Raw genomic sequence first — 16,343 nt, forward strand, 5'->3', positions numbered from 1 at the left:
AACACCCACAGGGAGCGGAGGACGATGTGAGCTAACCCAAAGGGTGAGGGGTTGGGCCAACGCACTGGAGTGAAATTGATGACAATGATTAATTGCAACTGGTATGCCTTTGAGCAGCAAGGGTGTGGAGTTCCCCATGTTGCCATGCTAAAAGTGTTTCTGTTTCTCACCCCAATTTCTTCATGTGCTTTATTTTCATGTTTTCAGCCTCTCAGCGCTGCAATAACTGGTTGGTGCCAAGGTGTCATTTTTGGAATGGAATGCTGAGGGGCCTCTCTTTCACGTAATTCATTTCCTGCAGCAAAAAGTGCAAATTGCGTGGCATGTTAAGAGCTGATGAAAAGAAAAAAATTAAGAGGAAAATTGTCACTTGCATATACTTGCACATATATATAGTACAAAGTTAACCCCATTCATTCACCTGCAGCAAAGGAGCATCACCTCCATAACTTACTTGCCAATCTTTTCCCCGGGTAGGAAGAAGTGCAGTTACAAATTGCAGGTCCCTCTGGAAAACCAGTTCCACAAAGCTCACAAGCTTTCTGCTCTACTTGGGAGATGTCCTGTCTGGGAGACTATGCTCTTCCTCTGTGAGCACGTCAGGGTTTGGGATGAAAGACTCACCTTAAAGATATGTTTAAACTCCCACTAACCAAGCCAGTGGGAGTTCTGCAAGTTTAAGAACCAAGGATGCTGCTTAAACGTATGATAATGTCCAGAACAAGATTACTGGAATGATCGCATTCTAAATGGCGTGTGGGCGGATGAGTGAGAATAAGACAGAAGCCCAGGTCTGAAATTAATGACTGTACCAGGTAGTCATAGAGGATGGAGGGCTGGGGGCAGGGGAAACACGGAGACAAAACTTCTAAGTGCGTTTCTCATTCTAATTTCTCCCAAACTCACAGCTCTAATCGTTAATTCATATTTTTATTCTATTCTCTTTGTGCCAGAAACTCCCTATTTCATGTAAAGGAAGCACCTCAGACATCAATTATTTGACATATCAATCCCTTTTACGCATTCTCTGTTCTACGTATAAGTAGGCACCAATAAGAGGCATTAAACATTCATTAAATTAGAAATACATGAAACCAGCCTCTGCAGCTCTTTTCATACAGCTCTGATTAATAATCCAAATTCGGTAGAGGAGCAAAGTAAACCCTTCTGTAATTTTTTCAGAAAGCTTGACCACTAGAGCATCTTTCATAGTTTGCCTCTCAGTCATAGACATAGTCAATGGCCGGATCCTTAGCTGGTGTAAATCAGTGCAGGTCTATTAGCTTCAATGGGGCTGCACTGATTTTCACCAGCTGAGAATCTGGTCCTAGGTCTCTAAGGCAGCCAAATGGTTTGCAGTAGCATAATTGGATGCAAACATCATTCACACTCTTCTAAAGTACACTGATGATTTGATTGTCCTGGGAATAATAATGACACGCCTGCTTTAATTTTAGTACTTTCTGAACTGCTCCTGTTCTGTCAGTGTACCTATGCTCCCAACCTGAGCTTGATGTACACGGCCCAGACGTACTGCCTTGGAGATAAGGAGATGGTGGAAACTGAAAACTCTTCTCAGTGTGAAGGATTAAGTGATTCCCAAGTTTTTACACAAAGTTTCAACAAAGTTGTCCCATGGGCTTTTCTCAACCTGTATTTCTCACCACAGCAAGGAATCCTAGCATATACTGCACATTTCCCAGATCCTCAGTCTCTCTTTTCTGGATCAGTTCTTTGCCTACCACACTAATCCACACACTTTTGGTTAAAGCAGCTCGATAGGCCAAATCCTTAGTTGTTGTAAATTAAAGTGGCTCCACTGATTGCAATTCACACCAGATGAAGATCTGGTCCAGTCTTTCTTTGCTAACAACAATTATGACTTCCATACATATAAATGGTTGTTTTCTTCTTATGGCTTTAAGCGTATGCAAATATGCTTCCAGAGTGACTGAAGATCCCAGCTAGCACTTTGGATTCAAACACCATAGGAGAGACAGGGGATACCAATAAGTAGAGGACATTCTCTATCTATTCCATTTAGCCTTGCCACAGCCCTAGTGAAAAATTAATTGGTCACTAACTTCCTAGCCTTTTAAATGGCATATCTTTCTGTGTGCCCATAACCTGACCAAATATTTAGCTTCTTCAAGATGATTATGCTAGAAGAAAGGAGTTAACAAAAAGAAGAAGAAAAAAAGGCTAATAATAGTTCTGTAAGAGGTGTGATCTTCCACCAGGCCTCCAGATGCTATTCTGCTTCTCTTACCCCAGAAATTCTATGACGAACTCTAAAGCAATCCAATTTCCAAAGGTATCTATTCCTAATATACATTAATTCCGTTCACCTCTTTGGGGACCGTCGCCTTGTTGTGATGAAGGGACTTGCATGTTCCAATGAGCCTCAGAGCTAAGTTGTTGGAGCATCATGTTCCTGGTAGAGTCTCCCGAGAAGAACAGGTCTGAGGGGAGGTCCCAGACAAAGCATGGTCCAATCCCCCAAGTCCTCAACAGTGGATCAGGAGGAAGAGGGTCCTCAGATCTCAACGGCTGTGAAAGCGGATGAAGGCTGCAGCAAGTGGAGATCTCCAGTCGTTTCAGACTTTCCCTGCCACTGGGCCCCAGACCTCCAACTTGTCATGGTTGTGTGGTTGCTGTAGGTGTACCAGCTCCCCCACGCTAAAAGAAATCATGCGCAGGTTTCTACCACAGAAAATAACATCTTTCCAACCTTCCAAGCCCTGTGGTGATGGTCTGGTGGTGACGGTGACAGGATCAGTGAATTTGGCAGTCCCTGGCCATGAATCTGCACATGGGCAGCGGTAGTGAGATGGTCATCTGGCACCTGGACAAGACAGGAGTGCAATCGGCAGCTACTATCGCGACTGGACAGTCCTCTTTAGGATCCCCTGTGCTCACCACACATGGGGAGAGGGTTAGAGAAGGTGCCCTAAACCGAGGTTGTTTCATACCCCAGAGCCTGCACCCCTAGCCAGAGCCCTCATCCCCCCACATCCAACCCTCTGTACCAGTCCTAAGCCCCCTCCCACACTCCAAACCCCTTGGCCCCAACCCCATCACATGAATTTCGTTATGTGCACCAATATGAAGGTGATTCGTCACACATTACCTCTATATTGGTGCACATAACAAAATTTATTCTGCACATGGACGTAAAAGATTAGAGGGAACAGTGATGCTGCGGCTCGTTTAGTTCAATATTTCATTAATGATGTGGATGAAGGGATGGATTGCATCCTTGGCAAGTTTGTGTATGACAGTAAGCTTGGGGGAGAAGTAGATATGCTGGAGGGTAGGGATAGGGTTCAGAGTAACCTAGACAAATTGGAGGATTGAGCTAAAAGAAATCTGATGAGCTTCAACAAGGACAAGTGTGGAGTCCTGCACTTAGGATGGAAGAATCCCATGCACTGCTACAGGCTGGGGACTGACTGACTAAGTGGCAGTTCTGCAGAAAAGGACCTGGAGATTACTGTGGTTGAGAAGCTGGATATGAGTCAACAGTGTGCCCTTGTTGCCAAGGAGGCTAACGGCATATTGGACTGCATTAGTAGGAGTATTGCCAGCAGATCGAGGGAAGAAATTATTTCCCTGTATTCGGCACTGGTGAGGCCACATCTGGAGTACTGTGTCCAGTTTTGGGCCCCCCACTACAGAAAAGACGTGGACAAATTGGAGAGAGTCCAGAGAAGGGCAACAGAAATGATGAGGGATTTGACAGCAGCTTTCAACTACCTGAAGGGAGTTTCCAAAGAGGATGAAGCTAGGCTGTTCTCAGTGGTGACAGATGGCAGAGCAAGAAGCAATGGTCTCAAGTTGCAGTGTGGGAGACCTAGGTTGGATATTAGGAAAAAACTATTTCACTAGGAGGGTGGTGAAGCACTGGAAGGGGTTACCTAGGGAGGTAGTGGAATCTCCATCCTTAGAGGTTTTTAAGGCCCGCCATGACAAAACCCTGCCTGGGGTGATTTAGCTGGTGTTGGTCCTGCTTTGAGAAGGGGGTTGGAGTAGATGACCTCTTGAGGTCTCTTCCAATCTTAATCTTCTATGACTCTATGATAAATTAACTCAAACTCCAACATAATCAGTAGTGCGTTTATATTCTAAATAAATTAAGAAAGAAGCTTAGGTGAAATGTGGATTTCTATTCAAGAAAATAAATTGTTATTTGCATTAATTTGTGCCCATGCCCTCAAAGGTAAGGATATTTGTAGGGAATTATTAATATTTATAGCCTATTAAAATAAATGTACATAATAACTGTGCCTGATTCTGGCCTCTTCACCCAGGTAAAACTCCAACTGAAATCAAAGGGACCCTTTCCTGAGTACAGAGGAAAATATCAGACTTTGCATTTTAAAATCTGTATCAACTGTGATAATTTAAAACTTTAATTACAGACGCGGTGACAGATTATCTATGAAACATCTTTCTCCTACCCAATATTTCATCATGAATCTTGCCAATAGTCTATGCAGCTAGTAAATAAGCACAGTTGCCGGAAAGTATTTAATTGTAGATGTGTTAGGTTTCATCTGTTTTGTTGTGTGTAACTAATAACCTTCTTGAGGGTTAGTGGCAACAAAAATAAAATTAAAGTGAAAGCCAGAGCCCAAATCAGAAACGTACAAGGCTTATCTTGCTCATCCCTCCTGAAAATGAAAATGCCAGGGCACAGTCTAATATTTTAGCAACTGCATTAATGTGCATGTAAGTGGGTGAGAAAGCTTTTGCTCTGAAAAGAATTTCACACTTTAGTGGAGAAAAATGTTAACTAGTCTAGGGCTGCATTTATTGGATTTTTAAATTAATTTCTGTGACATAGGCATGCCACAAAAGCCTCAGTGATGAATTCTTGCTAATGTCAACATTATTTTGGGAAAGAATTTTAAAATAGTGCCTATAATTCGTGAGAATAAGAGACCTCTGGGAATTCATTGCATCGTCTTATTTTGCCCTTTCCTTGTTTTCACTCACAACTAGAGTTCCCAAACCAATCTAGTTTCTTTTAATTTTAAAATGCATCTGGATTTTTCTTCAGCAGAGCAGTGAATGGGAAGTGGGATGCAAACAGGACATGGAACTTTATCAAGCAGAGCCAATTTAGAGCAGTGAGTAAAGATCACACTGGAACTAACAAAACAGCATAGGAAAAAAACAACCTATTTTGTCTTCCCAGAGGGCTATGGTCTATAGCCGAGCTGTTCTCCTTGTTTGACATTAAAACATAAGAGCCAAATCCTCAAGTCCTAATGCAGGACTTGGTCCTAGGCAAACAATCTTGTGTATGGGGAAGTTTCTCTCATCTTGTGCATTTTTTTCCCATGATCCAAAGGCGATAACTGTTAAGGGACAGAGACAAAAGCGAGAAGAACCCATTTAACTTGGACAGCAGCTTAAATCAGATTAAAAGAATTGGAATCATAAACTTAAAAAAAGAAAAAAAAAAACAGGCTGTACCAGAGTGTATTCAAGAGGATTTAAGGTATCATAAAGAGCAACCTACCAATTATCCTTAGGAAAGAGCTTTAAAGTATGTCCAACCACTGATCGTGAGCTCTGGCTCTGAGACTGGGTACTTCACTCATCACTTGCCCACTTCAAGAAAGGCCTTTGGTGAGAGTAAAAATGGAAGTTGTGTTAAGTGATAAGAAGCAAACAAGGGGACAGACCAATCTGACAATATGACGCAGCTGATTTGGGAGACAATCGCTTGGATGCTCAGTAGTATCCAAGGGTGTGGCTCCACTGATTTCAGCTGAATGACTTTAGTTGCAATTCTGACCCTTAATTAGCAACAAGAAGTGGTGAAAAAGGTGGGTAGAGTCTCATGCCAGATGTCGGAGATGGAAGGGTCCAATACCACATGACATCTCATGCCGGACGTTGGAGACGGAAAGGTCCAAGAGCACATGACATCTCATGCTGGACGTTGGAGACGGAAGGGTCCAAGAGCACATGACAAAATACAAGATGAGAAATAACAATGCACTCACATGTGCAGAAAGACCTAGGTGAAAAAGCTCCGGGGACATCTTAGTGGGAATTTTCTTACATAGACTGCTGCTCTTGCTTCAGTGTGAAATGAGTGGATAGTTTTCTTGTTGAGAATAAAATAAAGCCCAGGGGGCAAGAGGGACATCACAGACCATGGCAGTCGTGAGCTTGATTTAAATAGTAACAGGCAAGTTTAAGATCATGTAGAGACGAAAGTTAACAATAGTTGACAGACTTTTATCTGGAAAAAAGTCAAAATAACCATAAAGAACAACTTGGGGCAATAATGTTGTATTCCGTCACTCCTGGAGAACTGGAAATCCAGTAACCTTTCATCTTAAGTCAAAAACCGTGTACAGTACCTGGAGCCATCACCCTCAAAATTTACTGTGACAATTTGGACGATGGGACATGAAAGAAGAAATGTTTCCTCCCAAATTTTAGCCTTGCAGTGAACTCTGCCTACTGTATGTGCAAGTTGATTAAGCTGCCTGATACAACAAGCTTTGCAGCCACTTCACTGAATTTTTCAAAGCACAAGATAACGGTTCTATTTCTTTTGATAATTAGGAGTATATCTCCAGACCCTCATGTTCAGGATGCAGGGGAAAGGAATTGATATTGGCTGCTTATGAATCTTCAGGTCAGGTATGGTAGAGTCAACACATTTCTGCATTAACCTTACTTCTGCACAGCGCTTCTGTGCTTGGCAACACATAATTAAGACAGCCATGAAAATTATTCTCAGTGTATCAAAAGGAAATTATTCTCCAGTTAATGACAGCAACATACAAGCAAGCTACACTGCTTACAAAAGAAAGAACAGCAAAGGACATGGGGCTCTATCTTAACCAACAATACTGGCTTTTCCAGCTAAATTTATAAGGAATAACTTTTCAGATGAGAATCTGCATCGCACACTGTTCTGCAGATATAATCATATCCACAAATCTCCTTCATTTGCCTTTATAAGACAATAACCAGACAAGCAGTAAGACTGAGCTGTAATCTTTTGATCATAACATATCTTTCCACTGAAATATTTTTTTTAAATGGAAAACAAAAGCTGTAGGGTGGGGGAAAAAATTGTATCACTCTGTTAAGTGAGACTGTCAAACAGAATTATCCATGAGCGCATTTATGAAACTTATATTTAATTGACTGAGTGCAGTGGAGTTTTCAGAAATAAAAGCTTGGTCTGAACACGGCTAGCTGGCTTCTTCCTGAAAGTGATGCAAAACCTCATTTTAGCATATGTCAGAGGGATTCGGAAGGTGAGGTGACACATTTGATATCTTTCCACGGTTTTGCGAACAAGGTAGCAAGGATTTCATAGATTCATAGATTCCAAGGTCAAAAGGGATCATTGTGTGCATCTAACCTGACTCCTCTAGATCACAGACCATAGAAGTTCCCCAAAATTATTCCTAGAGCAGATCTCTTAGAGAAACACCCAGTCTTGATTTAAAAATGGTCAGCGATGGAGAATCCACCATGATCCTTGGTAAACTGTTCCCACGATTAATTATGTTACACCTTTCTCTGCTAGATTTACGTATGGACTGGAATCATGTCACCCCTAAACCTTTTAGTTAAGCTAAATGATTGAGCTCCTTGAGTCAGTGACTGTAAGACAGGTTTTCTAATCCTTTAATCAATCTCATGGCTTCTCTCCAAACCCTCCTCAATTGATCAACATCCTTCTTGAATGGTGGGCACCAGAACTGGACACAGGATTCCAGCAGCCATCACTCCAGTGCCAAATACAGAAGTAAAATAAGTTCTCTGCTCATAGTTGAGAATCCCCTGTTAATGCACCCCAGGATCGCATTAGCCTTTTTGGCACAGCATTGCATGGGGAGCTCATGTTCAGCTGATTATCCATCCCATCCGCCAAACTTTTTCAGAGTCCCTGGTTCCCAGGATACTCCCCCAAGATGAGAGGTCATCTATCGTGATGGCCAATAGAAACAATAATGCCAAAGAGGAATGACTGAGTCTGCTCATCATGATTCTTATAATAACAAAGCCATGACATGGACAGACAGATAACCAGTGAGCCTTAATCTCCCATATTTCTTCCTCACCATCCTCCCTTGCCTCAGAAAGCCACCATCCTGAACAGACCTGGGCTCTTGATCTTAAATGGCTTGGGGTGAGTATAATAATTGTACCTAGCTCCAACAAAGCACTTTTCACCAGTAGATCTCAAAGCGCTTTGCAAAGGAGGTCAGGATCATTATCCCCATTCCACACAGGGGGAAGCTGAAGCACAGGGAGATGAAGTGATTTGCCCAAGATCACCCAGCAGACCAGTAGCAGAGATGGCTGTTCAGGGTACAGCCTGCAGGCTGACTCCACTAACTTGTTTCTTGAAGATCCCTCTGCAGGGGAGGAATGATCAGCCTGCAGCCTGCATTCTGAGGGCAACAGATGAGCAGGAAATAGAAGGTCACTGGGCTTCCATAGTAGACAAGGTGCAGAGATGAACTTGGGCCTGCTGGGGGGAAAGCATAGCTCTGGGGAGGGATCGGGTGGGGAAGCTGACTGGTCTCATTCTGATGCTGATCTCTTTCACTGGGTTTGTTTGAAGATCACTTGAACTTTCATTTCTGGGAAGCTTAAACCTGGAAGCAAACATTCACCTGGAGTAAACCATAGAAAGGAAACTGAGTGCTGAAACCAACAGATGAGGTACAAGTCTAATCAGAGCTCACTGGAGTACAAGGATTCATCCTTGGACAGTAAATGCTTCAGGGACTCAAAAGGCCAAATATAGAGGTGAGGTATACGATGACGCAAACTACATTGTGATAGCATGTGTAAGTGATTCTCACTGGACCTAAGGGAGCCTAAATTACACTCACACACACATTGAGAACTCAGAAGGTTAAAGTTACATTTTCCACATAGCTGTGTTTTCTGCTACAGCCTTCTCTTAGATTCCTTGGTATGTGAGCTATTGAGCACAAAACACAGACTTAGTGGGTCACATTCAGAGATGCTGTCTCAAACCGATGAAAAAAATAGTAATTATTTTTCTGGGAAATATAAACAAATGTTATCTTTGTCAAAATTTCCCATGAAAATTCTGGGTTTTTTATTTTTATTTTTTACAAAAAACAGAAACTATCGGTAACATTTTTGGTTTTTTAACAACATTTTTGATTTTTTTAAAAAAGGGTTTTGATAAAAAGTTTTGTGTTTCCAAATTCCATTTTTGGTAAAAATTTTCAGTTAAAAAATCTACCAAAACCTTTTATCGAAAATATATATATATATTTTTTAGTTTCGGAGGGAGGGTTTGGAGAGGGAGGTGTGTAAAGATGAGAACTTTTTATTCTCAGTGACGTTTTTGTGCAAACATTTTCATTTTTGACCAAAAGCCACAATGAAAACATTTCAAACAACTCAAGAGATGTGTAGGGAGTGGAAGTTCCACATTGATAAGGCGATACGGACACAAGTCTGAGAGTATTACTGGACCTGTGATCTTTCTGAGTATAAGCTGGCATAACTCAAAGGTGAAGTGGGCTGGAAGACAGTATAAGTTACACCTGCTTAGACTCACCTCTGAATTTCTCCCAATGTGTGACTAAAGAGAATGTCTCAAGGGGTGAGATGTGGCCAGGATAGACTGAGTGCCACTGTAAATGCTACTTAGGTAAGTACTAGCAGAAATGAATGGAGACAAATAATACTGAATTACACTTAGCCTAAGGTTAAGGCTCCGTTCCCTTCCATTCTCCAGTGAACGCATACAGCTACAAAGTGGGCTTTACAAAACGAGGAACTGATTGGCTGATTCTGACTCTATGGTGTAATGCAACCCTAAAAATGCCCATAAGCCGACCTCACTGAATGAAGTCATAATGTCAGTCATGTTACCACAATGGTTAAAGATGTTTTGTATCCTGACACAGGCTCCCCGCTTTGTGTGCTATTGTTATGGCAGTGGTGATATTATGGCACAAATGGTGCACTGGGCATCTGTCAATGGAAAATAAATGTTTGCACTACAAACACTGACCAGTGGCAAATAATAACGTACATCACCCAGGGCCCAACCCTGCTTTCACCGAAACCAATGGGAGTTCTACTACTGACTTCAATGAGAGCAAGAGCAGCCTATTGATCTTAGACAAACGTTGACCCCTCTCATTTCAATCTAGAGCCTAATGCTGCTTCCCGTACCCATGTGAATAGTCCAACTGCCTTCAAGTGGGACTAAGAGTGGGAGCAAGGTAAGCAGGAATTAGCCCTTGGAGAGTTGAAATTCTCACCTTGACTGATCCTCACTACTTTAGGGCCCATCCTACAAACCCTTGCTCGGGTGAACAATCCCATTGACTTCAATGAGATGACTCATGAGAGGAAGAGTGTCCTTGAGTTGCAGTGATGGAAGTTGCTAACTAAAGCGCACACACAATGAGAAGGAACAAACATCGACCTTTGCCAGGCACGGTAGTTTCTGGGCTGCGTGTAGGTAATAAAAAAATCTTTATAGTATTTTGCTGTTACCTCTTCTTTAGAGCTAATACAGTGCATTCTTACCATTTTTGCAGACAGGACAACACTGTTCTGGTTCATAGACTGGGTTGACACACTCAGGAACTGCGCAGTCTGCTACAACACAGTGAACTTCATTGCTGGGCTCACAGCGACACCATTCACATGGAGAGGGCTAGGAACAAATCTAAAATTAGCCCATTTCCTCCTGCAGCTTAAACGTTTGTAACATTTATATGTTGCCATAAGACAAAACATCTGCGTTTAATACGACTTCACTGCATTCATTCATCATGTGCAACACAAATTAACCTTGTAAAATTGTAGTCTGAAATACTTTTAAAAGTGCTAAGGAGAATGCTCAGAATTAGATCTGTTTTAAGGACCATGCTTGTACTTTGTCCATTGTCACATTTACCTCTCTATTATAAAAGGACCCAGACCAGGCCAGGAGGACTAAAACAAGTCACCAGTCAGGCTTGGGTTTGAAGACACATGAGCGCATGTCACAGATTGTGTTTCTTTGCTCATCTATTGCCTTCTGGTGAGCATGTCTGGTGTTAAAAGTTATAAGAGCAGGGTTCCAGTAAACCTCAGCTCCGTGGCTGCTCTCGGGAGGGAGCAGAGGGACTGCATGATGTTCAAATGCACGTTCATGTCATGTGCAAACTCACAGTCACAAACCAACCTAATGCCCTGCATGTGTTGCCACCGGATCAGCTGGCTCAGAAGCTGGACCCTTCACAATGTGGCAACCTCAGGTTAGAGTGATACATTTTTCAGAATCAAGAAGAATTTCTGTTGCTTTTCTTGTGGGGTAGAGATTGTATTTTTGTTCTGTGTTTGCCCAGTGCCTAGCACAAGAGGGCCCTGATTGGGCCCCCCAAAGCACCACCACAATATAAACATTAATTAATTAATTAATTTTCTAGTCACACCCTCAAGAAGGTACTTAAGCATATGCCCAAGAAGAAGCTCTGAGTAATCCCACTGAAGTCAATGAGTTAGGTAGGAACCAACTGAACTGGTTACATTTTAGGACTGTCAGTCTAAAGAGTGTGCCTTGAACATGGAAGAGAGAGTTGTCCTCACCTCACTTGTCTTCCCTTTTAATGGGGAGCTGAAGAAATCTGTTTTAAAAAATAAAAAAGTCACTGTTTCGAGTCTCTAAAACAACAAGTATGTGCACGCATGTGAGACAGCCACACGTACGCATACAATTGGAGAATTAGTGTGTGGCAGGCTGATGTGTGAAATCTCCAGCAATTTAGTGTGCTGCGCACCAAGTATCCATGTGGACAATGATGCTGCACACTCAGAAATCCATAGTGCACTTTGATCTACTCTAAACAGCCGAGCACACAAGAGAGCTTCCAGTGTGTGGAGCAGAGAACACACAACCAGTTCATGTGCCACACGCTTGAGGGCTGTTTTTACACCCCAGCACATCACACACTAATGCTCTGTCCAGCTATGCCCTTAGATAGACTAGGGAGAGGGAGTGGGACAAAGGTTGGGGAAGAGAAATAAAGGTGACTGATTAGCGCATGTGAAAACCAAATCACTAGGAGATCATTTTATTCGTTACCTGTCAGACACTGAATTCAGGCCTCTTCTGAAACAGCTGATCCCCTCACTAGCAGCTAAACTAACGGGTGGAAGGTACTGGCGCAAACTCTTCGTTCCATCACATAAGCAGAAAGCTGCAATAATGCCATTGAATTCAATGGAATTCCTCCAAATTAAATGAGAGCAGAATGCGGATGAAATGTTTCAGATTGTGGTGATGTTTCTCGCTCATTCGTACAAGACATACAGAACACCCTGAGTTCTGGTCTTGGCAGGTAAAAAGCTTTTCTGTTCACCTCTAAGGGGCTCCATATGTCTTGAATCAAATCATTTATGCCCATGGAATTCATTTCCACCCTAAAATGGACTGATTAACGCATCCCTCGCTTTGTCTGAACGTCTGCAGCCTGTAATCCCCATCAACTCTCATTACTAGTGACTCTGGCAAATTAGATAAAATCAGCACATCCTGAGTTAGGAAAGCAGTCTGTGGAGGTGGAAATCCTCTGTCTAATTATCTTCCCTCATTCCATTCTGCTTTGATTTCTATCTGCAGTACCAGGAAGTTAAATGTCTTTTACCGGCTTTTCTTATTCAAGTCTATTTAATAACAATAAAAACAACACTGAAGAAACCCAAACTACTTGCCCAGGGATCAATAAGTAAATTACTGTCTTGTTTTTCCCCAATTTAACCAATAGTTATATGGAATAGTCCAGCTAGATCTTATGCTATATTGAGACCTTCATTAACACTTCCTTGAGAATTTCTCCCTGCCACAAAGTTACATTGGTTTCTGTGATGCGGAGCTGCTAGCATTGCAAGGTATTCTACTGCATATGCCTGAGATTGAAGCGCATCAGCAGATGTAGAAGATGCCGCTAAATGACTCTACACTGAGTAAATGAGACATGACATGTTTATCTTTTGATTCTGTGTTGTTAGTATTACCTGAAAATGACACTGTAATAAAATGTGATGTTATTTGACACTGGAAGCAGCTGTTGGGATGGGAGAACTTCACACAGTTATAAGATGGAAAGAACTCTTCAACTTTTCAGACAATGAACATTCTGCAGAAGAAAAGAGGATGTTCGATGTATGTCATCCCCTCTTTGAATCTCTCCACCAGCTTCCTATTCCCCACCATATGAAGTTCAACCTACTCGTTCTTTCCTTCACACTCATCCTTAACCTCACCTCTTTATACTCACTAGTCTCTTACTGTAGCACTCACACATCTCCTCCCCTCCACCAGTGATGCCAAGCTTGCTGACCCCTTCTCCAAATGCCTCAGTGCTTTCTTCCACATCTTCCCTTACACACAGAACACTCTTCCGGAGCTGACCTGCAAAGCTGCTCCTGTCTTGTGTAGGATCTGATCCAAAGCATAGTGAAATCAATAGGATTCTTTTTAATGATATCAATGGGCTCTGGCTCAGAGCCTTAAATTCCTCCTGGAGACACACTTCTTCTGGGATGACTACAGGAAACTAGCTGACTGAGTAGTCTGTTATTTATCTCATGAATGAACTGGTCTTCTATACAGAGAGCTGAGTCAAGAGTTGGGAGGAAAGGCCCTGAAACTGAAGCTGGGAATTAGTGCAGGAATGGGGGTTCACATGAGGCACCTCCAGGTCTTTTTCTGACTTCTCTATCCAGCCCATCTGTCCTTATTTTTCTCCAGGCATTAACCGCTCTTCTATTGACCCTACTGAAGTTCTCTTCCAGATGCTGCTGCTTTGTTTGCTTTTTATTCCTGAGCAAATATCATATACGGTGAGCGCTTTAAATAGTGTGCACTGGGTAACTTGGCCAATTTTCAGCAACACCAGGGTTGGCATTTAAACGGGTGTCATGCATGGAGCATGGCACTTTGATAAACAGTTTGTAAATTGATGTTCTCCTGTCCTTATTGAAAACCAGTGATGGGAATGTTTGCTAATGCCTGATATACAAAAAGAGCATTCAGTCATGACACTTGCTTTTAGACAGTGCAAATAGCCTAACTAGAATCTTTTTGAGCTGATACTTTACAAAAAAACTCTAAGGAGATCAATGAATTCAGACCAGGAAAGGGTTATGGATGGTACAAGACTTTGGGCAAGATTTTTGACAGTATCCTTCTGAACAAGAACAATGTCTTATAAGAGGGAAGCTGAGGAGGGTACCTAGGGTGGAGCAGTGCTGGGGAAGGGGAGAGGGAGCTGGGGAGCTTCAGCCTAGCAAAGCCCCAGGCTGCAGGCTGAGTTAAGGGCCCACTAAAGGGTACTAAGGCTGCAGAACCGGGAACAGGCAGAGGCAGCTGGTCTAACCCTCTGGCCGATGATGAGTGGTTTACAGACTGCAGTCTGCTCCAGTGAGTGAGGGCCTCTACCCATGACTCGTCTGTCAGTGTGGAATCATATGATTCTCCTAGTCTCAGCCAGGACATGGGCTGCATTCCCCTCGGATCAACTGCGGGTTACTTCAGCAGGCTTGAGCTGAGTTCAGTACCTGCAGTTCATTTCCCCACAGGGCAATGGCAATGGTAACTGGTAACCCAACAGCCCTCTTAAAGCCACATATAATTGATTTAGCACAAAAGCATTTCAGAGACAACAGATCTTAAAAAGAATAAGCCAGTCTATATGCAGGCCTGCCTCTCCCTAAGGCTTACATTCCCCTGGACATGGAGAGACACCAGCTCTTTCAGAGTCAGACTCCTCTCCAGAGCCTTCCTCTTTGTCAGCCTGTCCCCAGATATTCCCTAACTATTCACCTCTGCCCTTCCCCCCAGTGCCTTTCCTGAGAAAGGCTTTTTAATTGTTTGGGAGCGGAGCGGGGTGTGGGACAAGGTAGAGTGGGAGTGGGAGTTTGGAGGAAGGGGTGGAGTGGGGGTTGAGCACCCCCTGGGCAGAGAGGAAGTCAGCGCAGAGGCCAGGTTACATCTCACTTAACCAATTCCCTGCCATTGCAGTGGCCTCAGGCACTCAATGTCTCCTGTTCTCTGCCTTTGGCACACAATAATTTAGTCTCCTGTGAGCTGCCACGCTTGCGTCTCGGTTCTGCTGTTGTGTTTAGTGTGCGGGCGCTGGATGGTCTGTGATATACGGGAGGTCAGACTAGATGATCTGGTGGTCTCCTTTGGCCAGAAAATCTATGACTCTATGAAAGTCCTCTAACATATAGTTTGTGTGATTATATCAGTTTCAACCAGAGCCTTGTCAGTTTCAAATGCCACAGGACGCGTGGGAGAGAGTCAGATCTCAAAATGGACGCAAGCTGTAAATTGTAGACCCAGTTCCCAGTGTTACCAACGTTTGGGGGTATGTGGTTCTGTGGCTTAGGTTTGGACTCATTTTGACATGGTTTCAAAAGACCTGCTCTCCATCAGGGACACGGCTGCCATCCTGGAGGTTCCCACGAAGCCGAGGCAAGATCTGGCACGTCACCAAAGCTTTCATGGATGCCAATAATTCCGTTTCACTTCTCTCTTATTGTCTGTGAGCCATTGGTACCAGCCCTCGTATAGATAATTGCTGTCAACCCTCCTCTGTGCAGAATCTATTGATGGACTCATGCTTTATGCAGAGGTAGCAGCAGTCAGTGCAGGAAAAGGTAAAATGAAGTCTGTCAAATGGTGCGCAGATACCTGGAGCGCAGATGTAAATGTTAATGATGTTAGGGACAATGGCAGTTCTGATGGAGATAATTTTTGTAGCTACCATTTCAGGTGGTGAATTTATAGGGAGGAAGATGAATAAGATCTGAGCCACAACAGCTTCCATGTTACAGCTAAGATAATAGGTTACAAATGGGAAGAGAAGAATATAAAAAGAGACCCTCGACACAGGATGGCATTCATCAGAGACGACTGAAGGAGCTGAAATTGGAATAATTGTCATTGCTATTTAAATTGTCTCTGATCTCCGGCAGAATAGCAGTGGATTGCAAGAAAGCTGAAGTAGTGCCTGCTCCTAAGAAACTTAGCAGGTGTTAAACTATTGAGGACAGACAGATTAGCTTGACATGCACCCTAGGCAAGATAGTAGAATCAATCAGAAAGGCTGAGATAGCAGGTTATTTATTTATAATTAGAGGTGGCTGAATACTGCAAGATTCTGAGCAGCAACTTATTACAATACATAATTAGCCCCATTGACTTCAATAGGTAGAAGAGATTCAGTGTGAATAAAGGTATTAGAATGATCCCATTCATTGACAACATCCATTTGAATTCTGACTAACTTCAGTTTGGCCATGCT

The 16,343-nt window shown here is 42.8% G+C and overlaps 1 protein-coding gene across 2 annotated transcripts in view; it reads right to left on the reverse strand.

Annotated features, from left to right (window-relative positions):
- VWC2L (von Willebrand factor C domain containing 2 like) overlaps positions 1-16,343 on the reverse strand; it is a 139,264-nt gene that overhangs the window by 92,668 nt on the left and 30,253 nt on the right. For both annotated transcript variants that reach the window (XM_075069948.1, XM_075069947.1), the window contains exon 3: positions 10,573-10,702. In XM_075069948.1, the coding sequence (XP_074926049.1) occupies positions 10,573-10,702 (130 nt within the window). The remainder of the gene's footprint in view (positions 1-10,572; positions 10,703-16,343) is intronic.

The sequence above is a fragment of the Chelonoidis abingdonii genome, chromosome 10 (genome assembly GCF_003597395.2).
Source record: "Chelonoidis abingdonii isolate Lonesome George chromosome 10, CheloAbing_2.0, whole genome shotgun sequence".
In the NCBI taxonomy this organism is placed as follows: Eukaryota; Metazoa; Chordata; order Testudines; family Testudinidae; genus Chelonoidis; species Chelonoidis abingdonii.